This window comes from Centruroides vittatus, unplaced genomic scaffold (assembly GCF_030686945.1).
Source record: "Centruroides vittatus isolate TY-2023 unplaced genomic scaffold, ASM3068694v2 contig_120, whole genome shotgun sequence".
NCBI classification, from domain to species: Eukaryota; Metazoa; Arthropoda; class Arachnida; order Scorpiones; family Buthidae; genus Centruroides; species Centruroides vittatus.
In genome coordinates this window covers 3,427,974-3,435,951 of record NW_027120768.1, presented here as the reverse complement: position 1 = coordinate 3,435,951, position 7,978 = coordinate 3,427,974, and the positions used below count along the sequence as shown (strand labels likewise).

The 7,978-nt window shown below is 33.0% G+C and overlaps 1 protein-coding gene across 1 annotated transcript in view; it reads right to left on the bottom strand.

Moving 5' to 3' along the window:
* Positions 1-7,069: 7,069 nt before the first annotated feature.
* Positions 7,070-7,978, bottom strand: part of Ufd1 (ubiquitin fusion-degradation 1-like) — a 35,745-nt gene continuing 34,836 nt past the window's right edge. Inside the window, exons 10-12 of the mRNA XM_067282139.1 lie at positions 7,519-7,607; positions 7,365-7,443; positions 7,070-7,296 (exon numbers count right to left, since the gene is read on the bottom strand). Coding sequence (XP_067138240.1) covers positions 7,225-7,296; positions 7,365-7,443; positions 7,519-7,607 — 240 coding nt within the window. The 3' untranslated portion in view covers positions 7,070-7,224. The remainder of the gene's footprint in view (positions 7,297-7,364; positions 7,444-7,518; positions 7,608-7,978) is intronic.

Sequence of the window (7,978 nt, the reverse complement as noted above, 5' to 3'; positions counted from 1 at the left end):
AGCAAGGATACAAACGAGTACGAAGTCTGCAAGTATGAAGTTTTTCTTCATAAACCTAATTATTAAAGACAAACGAACTCTCGAATTATCGGGCTACAAGCTTAATACCGCTATTAAAGCAGCCAAGGTAGACAAATCAAGACTACTAGAGAGCAAAAGAAGTACTAAAATCTCGAAAACGAACTAGAAATCTCCAGGCTACAGGTGAAAAAAAAACAAAAACTGTTTTCTCTTAAATGCATTAAACACGATTCCAATCACATCAATTGAATCGGAAAGAGCATTCTCGGTTACAAGACTTTTTATTACTAAAATAAGAATTCGATTGAGTGATCGGAGTATTGACCATTTTTGCTTTTAAAATCTCATAATATAAAATAATATTGTAAATTTTTATGTTTTATTTAAAAAATGAAAATTGCCTTCTAAGTTAGAAGTTTGATCTAAATTCATTTTTTTCTTTGAATTGAGTTGAAAATTTAGTCTTTTTTCGTTGTTGTATGCAGTTTCCAGCAAACTTTAATAAATTTTTTCTATTAGTGAACATTTCTACCTAATTCAAAGATATATATATTAAAAAATTATCTTACACAGCATTATTAATGTGATTTTGGAGGTTGTAGAACGTATTAGATTACTTTACTTTAAAAAATTAAAAATATTATATCATTTGATTTCAAGCTATTTTGTACATCTTAAAAATAATTAATTCTATCCCGGGATTTCCCAGGGTCCCGGGAAACAGTTCACTTTTATCCCGGAATCCCGGGACAAGCAAAAGACTGGGAAACTGGAAACCCTAATCTATACTCTGTGTGTTTGGTATTGTTTGCCAATAAGTTAACTTAAAAAAGTTGTATTAATCTTTCAGATTTAGTCAAACAAAACTAAAATTTAAATCTTCTCTACGAATTTTCTTTAGGCAATTAAACTATATTAATCATCTCATCAGTTGATTTGTATTTCCTGACCTGTCAGTTTTGCAACTCTGACAGGTCATGTTCTAATTGAAGATGTTTCTAGTGCAGTAGTGGACATGGAATGGGAAATATTCATAGTAGTAATGGTGCATGCAAAATATCAGCAATTAGATACACAACAATGTGGAAAATTCTGCAAAACATCCTGCATTTGTTTAGCTGTACAAGATCTCAATCAAGAATTAGTTTCTGGTGATATAAGCAGAAAACACCTGCTGACATTCTTAGCTTGGCCCTAGAAAACCATGCATGGCGTGAACACTAACAACTGCGATAATTGATCTGACAAAAATCCACATTTGAGTGCAATGGAATTTGTTGGCAAAAGTGATGGTGTGGTAATATACCGCATCCTTTTTATTAAAAAAAAAAAGAGCAATGATGATAAAATGCTGCATCTGGTCCAATGATGATCTGTTACTGCTACTAGATAGATATTTCAATACTCCATTGTTCCATCACTGCAGCAGAGAAATTGTTTGAACACCAATCTTTATGGAAGATGATGCACCCCCACACATCAGCTTACAGCAACATTTTTCAAGTATGTTTAAGGTTTGTGAGTGATGTCCAATCATTTCCAACATCCATAGCCATCATGATCACCAAACCAGAGCCCCATTTATCAACGCAATATTTCCAATCTATTTCACAACATATGCAACTGCACATGTTGCACAACACAGTGTATGGTGAAGTTACATAGCAATTACATCAGATATAAGTAATTCCTATTCCACATCTGTAGTTGAATTATGCATTGAATTTCAGGAAATATGAAACAAATTAGAAAACTTACTACTATCCCCTTGATGTATGAGTACATATTATATATCAAATTTAGACATGGTGGCTGAATTCTGAAGCAAAATTTTTTTCATGAAAATCAAATTTGGTCTACTACTGTCCTGAGTATGATGTTTTTGATACTTACCCAACAGCTTTTTTTACTTTCCCAGCTGTTATAAATGAGGGAAAGTATGGTGATTGGTCAAAAAATGATTATCCAGATTTTCAATTTTTGGATTCAGGATGTTGAAATGCAAAAAATTTGGGAATTTTCTGTATGTATGAATGTTAGTCTGGTGGGTAGCATGATTTTGTTCACCTTGTTTGAAGCTTAACTTGTGCATTTCTTGTCAAATTTCTGAAATTTTGCAATGAAAGTAGGTTTGTTTGTTAGGAGGATTGATGCTATTAAATTTTGATGATTTAAAGGTTGATGGGATAAGATAATGGGGATCGTGTCTCTGCAGTAGGGTCAGACTTAATGACAATTTTACTCATTAATAACCTTTTACAATTTTTATAAAACCCATCTCTACCCTAAAAATCAAAAATGCAGTTGACCACCTACTCCTCTTTAATTAATTATAATCAAGTTTATGTATATAACATTATTTGATCCACCCTCCATATATGTAAACGGTAATTTTCTTTTAGACACTTATTGATTAATAATGTACACAAGTGAAAACTTCAGTTCTTCTCTACATATCCCCCTGCAAGTTCTACACACTTTTCCCAATGATTTGGAAGTTTCAATATCCTACTCATAAAAAAAATTGAGGGCAAGTTGAGCCAATTGCGCACGTGCTCCTCGACTTCTTCATTGTTTGCCAATTGTTTTCCTCCAGGTGATTCCTTCAAGGGTGCGAACAAAAAATAGTCATGGGAATAAGTCTGGACTACAAGGAGAGTGTTCGAGGGTTTCCCAGCCCATTTCTTCCAATTTATTCCTTGTCAAGAACACAGTGTGAGGCCAACAACCTCGGAACCCATTGGACACTAATTTTTGTGAAGCCAAGATGATCAGTGATAACGGATTGAACACTCCCATAGCTGATACCCACTACTGATGAGATTTCAACAGTTAACTGGTGACCACGTTCGATAAGCTCTTGAACGGCATGGATGTTATCTGTAAGGCTTGTCCTTACAGATGACAATATGACCTTTGTTTTCAACATGTTCTTGTCCACCCTTAAATTCTCTGGCCCACGTATACACACGATTCTGAGACAGTGTACTGTCCCCAAACTGTGCCTTCAATTGACTAAAAATTTCTGAGGGTTTAATGATGCGTTGTGCAACAGACAAATGTAACTTTTGCTCAATCGTGGCTGTAGTGACGACAGAACTGAGCACACTCGTTAACCAAGCCAGTTCCCCACTCCTCGCAAACCAAACATCAACTGCCCTCTACATCATCTAGCTAGGAACTGCATGTTAAGCAGAATAGCAAAATTACCATTTATATTTGATCCAGCCTTGTATATAAATCAGGGAAGTTCAACTTCTGTCTGGAATTTCAGTAATGGCAACAGAACTGTTATCGTCTCAATTTGTTTCATTCTTTAGGTAATCCCCTCCACATACTAACCTCTTCCATTTGTTTTTGCAATGTAACTATGTCTGCAGAATAGGAATCTTTTTGGCTGGTGTCCTGCACATGGAGGCAATCAACAGACAGGCTGGATTATCCAGAATTTTCCAACTAAAGTTTGGATCTATCACTGTGCAATTAGGCCGTCATCCTATTTGGCCTATGAAGAAAGTTTCGGGAGACAGGTGGTTCATCCAGAATATGGAAATCTGACTTCAGAGTTTATGCAATGAGTTCGTCTTGCTGAAGTCAGCCTCCATGTATAGCACTGTTGCCAAAACAATGGGAGAAGTGCCTGTGTATCAGGGGGCATAAATTAACATAAATTGAAACTATACAACACACAGTTCCATCAACATTACTGAAATTTTGGATAGAAGTTGAACCACTCTTGTAATATACAAAAATAAAGAGGAATTCGTGTGTAAAGTTTGAGATAATTTTATCAAATTTTCAGTTTTATTTTGTCATAAAAATAACCTTTTTAATACTTTCGTTGTTTTTAAAATTAAACTCAGATGTTTAAGTGGATATTCTATATATTTAGAGACAACAGATTACGTTCATTCAATGCTGGAAAGATTAGCATTGGACCATTTGTAAAGTAACTGAAAAGAATCAATTTGTCTGTTATGCTAAATCATTGACACTAGAAGATAAAAACATTAAAGCTTACTTTTTTGTATTAATTTCTTCATTTTGTTAGAGAACATGTTCAAAATAACCACCTTCAATTGCAATACAAAGATGCAGACAGCTGCTATGTGCCATCCATAATACCACTCAACTGTTTCACAACTCTTGTGTGTCTCCAGTTTGCCAACATCACAGAGCACTGCTAGGTACTGTACATATCATACACTGATGCTTTTAGGAAAAAAGGAAAAGGAGACCCAAAAGGAAAAAATCCAGAGGAGTCAAGCTCTGGGAAACATGGTGCCCACAGAACAAGGCATGCTATGCTAGCCTAACCATTAGATACCAAACTGCTCTGTGCACCACTGATGCTCATCTTGGCAGCATACCTGCTCATTCCTGCAATGCTGGCATCAAATCTGTTGTAGCTGCACCAATGGTAATTGGCTTGATGGCTTGCCATTGTCTATGTTTAGGATGTTCAGATATTAATCACTATTTAGGGTGCTATCAATGAATTTGGAAACAAAGCTGCTCACTCCAAATTCCATGCCAGATGTTTAGGCATTGTGGAGAACACACTGCCCAGTGGTATACATTGGTTATGTACACCATTCTACAAAAACAGTGTTTTATCAGTCCATCTCCTTTGGCACATTTTATGCTGTAAATTTAACATGTGCAAAGCATGCTGCATAGCAATTTGAGTGGTGCATGTTGTAATGAATGTATATCATGGTGACACAATATCTGGTGTATTTGAGTCTGCTGCACTCCATAACTTGACCTTTCAAGCATTAGTTAGGTTAGATGTTTTTGTTTAGATCTAACTATTCAGGGCCACTAAGAGTTCTGAGATATAAAAAAATTACACTAAGTAAAAATTTATGACAATTTAAATGACAGTTAAAATTTTTCTTAGCATTTTTTATTTGGTAACAATAAGCTTTCTTTAATTTACTTGTTAAAAGTATACGGAAAATTATTTTTCCTTTTTATTCCGACTTATGGATCTCAAATATAACTAAAAAATTTCTCAAAACATTTATAAAATGAACTTAAAAAATCTTAATTTCGTTTTAACTTTTTATTAACTAATTCGCAGAGAAAAATATCATTTATTTACTTTGACAACGTTCCTAAATGCATTTCGCCTTTACCAGGCCTCTTCAGTAGGTTTAACATTACGTTTACAAAGCTCATTTCTCGACAGTAACTCAGTGGAGAAAACCACTTAAATGATTTACAAAGACTTCCCAGCATTCCGCTGTTAACACTCCCGTATTCAAATTTACATTGTTACTTTGCATAATAATGGCAATGTAAATTTGAATACGGGAGTGTTAACAGCGGAATGCTGGGAAGTCTTTGTAAATCATTTAAGTGGTTTTCTCCACTGAGTTACTGTCGAGAAATGAGCTTTGTAAACGTAATGTTAAACCTACTGAAGAGGCCTGGTAAAGGCGAAATGCATTTAGGAACGTTGTCAAAGTAAATAAATGATATTTTTCTCTGCGAATTAGTTAATAAAAAGTTAAAACGAAATTAAGATCTTTTTAAGTTCATTTTATAAATGTTTTGAGAAATTTTTTAGTTATATTTGAGATCCATAAGTCGGAATAAAAAGGAAAAATAATTTTCCGTATACTTTTAACAAGTAAATTAAAGAATAGAATCTGACTCCATCGCTTTGATAATTATTTTGAAAAAATGCTTTGTTCTTGGAGGTGAAATGTAGAAAACAATAATACAGGTAAAAATGTTGTTGGTACTGCTTCAAAGTGCCAAGCTTGTCTTTACCAAAGAAAAATTTTGATTACCGTCTCAATTGTCATAATTTTTACTTGGCGTAATTCTTTTACATACCAGATGTTTTTGCTTGGATATAATTGTTTGTTTAGTAATTGTATCATTACATCAAGACATAAAATGACATACAATTCGATCGGCACTCTGCAACTGAACACATGCCAACCAAATGCATTGCCAACCGAACTTTCATTTCTGTTGACTCTGACCAAATGCATCACTGACCAATGCACTGCCAACCAATGCTTTTGATATACCGTTTAGAAAAATCATTATAAAAAGTTTTTAGTTGGCATAAATTTGAGCTTTTGTAATTTTGAGTAATATTTTGAATAAAATTCATAAAGATAAAATTGCATGGAAACAAATAAGTATAAAATTAAGCCATAAAACTGAATTAGCTCTATGTGGAAAACCCTCCCATAAACTTTGTTGTATAGATCCAGAAGTTTGGCTAGTTCCTCACTGATAATGAGAATCTTAGCTTAAATTTAAAATTTGAGCTTACTAGACCCAGTAGTTTTTCTCTACAATCGTCTGCAGTGCCAGATGCAGGAAAAGGAGGAGGAGGAAAACAAAATACAGCATTTTTGGCAATTTTTGCACTTTTCAATTGCTTATATTTCAGCTACCACATTACGGAAAATCTTGAAATTTTGCACACTACCTAAGAAAATGATTGATTTTCTTTCGAATGATATCTTCGGAATTATCTCAGGTATTTGGGGATAGAGAAATCGACTCCTAAAAATCAGCAACTTTAATTTCTAAATATGTAATCAATCAATGACTTTTCTACTTGGCGGGGAGTCACTGCCATGACTCCTGATGTTTGTGGACACAAAATGAAAATTTCAACAAATAAATAGTTTCTATTGTCTTATACAGGTCAATAATAGAATAAATGTTTACATACTGAAAGTTAAGAGCAGAAGCTCAATTAGTCATGATTATCCAGATTTTAACTGTTTATCAGGATTTTGCCCTGTCACACTTCTAATCAAGTTATTCATTTGACAGTTTCGAACCAGACCTCTCGTGAGTCAGACTTTGGAATGCTATGAGGTAACCACACTTGTTACACAACTGGCTCACACATCTCCAAAGTTCTCGTTCCAATTGATTACCCTCCATTATATTATAATGGTACTTTTAGTTCTGTGAATAGCAATATGTTATTACATTTTGTAAATACTTGGGAAATTATGTAATTTCCCATCTCTGTAAGAAAATAAGTAAAAAAATAAATATCTGAAACTTTCTACTATATTCAAATGTACTTTAATTGCTGATATTTACAGTAATAAACATTCCAAAATTTTAACATACTCGTGCTCAACAATACATGCAACTTCATGTATTGTTGCTGTAACAATTAAACCACTGATGTATCTCACTTTTTTCATTCTAAATTCAGAATTCATGTTTTGAACGCAATTTTTTGCCTTTGCCTGAAAAAGCTTCAAAGTTATCTGCTGGTTTATTCTGTAAGCATTAAATCCATTTAATGTCTAAATTATGTATCAAAAATTATCAAATGTAAATATGATTACCTCTGTCTCATTCTGTACAGGTCTGACTGATCTCATAAATTTAATTGTGCCAAGTTCGTGGTTATAATCTGGTATTCCTCTAAATTAAAAGTATAAAATTCAACAATAAATATCGTGCTACATAATTTGAAAGGGCAAAGTAAAATGATTGTACCTTATGGGAACTGCCTTATTTGTTAAATTTGATAGTATCTGTGAACATTTCTTCTTTCCATCTAATCTATTACCTTTTCCACTAAATGCCTATAAAATAAGAAATATATGTTTATACAATTTTAACTTTATATACATTATATTAGATTTAATGTAAATATTTAGGTCAAAAAAAGTATTTAATTCTAATCAAATATTTAAAATATTTTTAAAAGTCTGAAGATATACATACTATCAATTGGCTAAAAATTTGTAAATGGTTGATCAATCAAATATTAGAATTTTTTTTTATTTCAGTGTATTCTAATGTAGTTTTCTTTAAAAATAATTTGATTTTAATTTTTTTCTTAGATATTGAAGTGATTTGGATACAAGATACTAAACTTTTCTTATATTCATAAATAAATGTGACAGAACAGCAATTTAGATTACCGTATTTTCTGGCGTATAAGACGACTTTT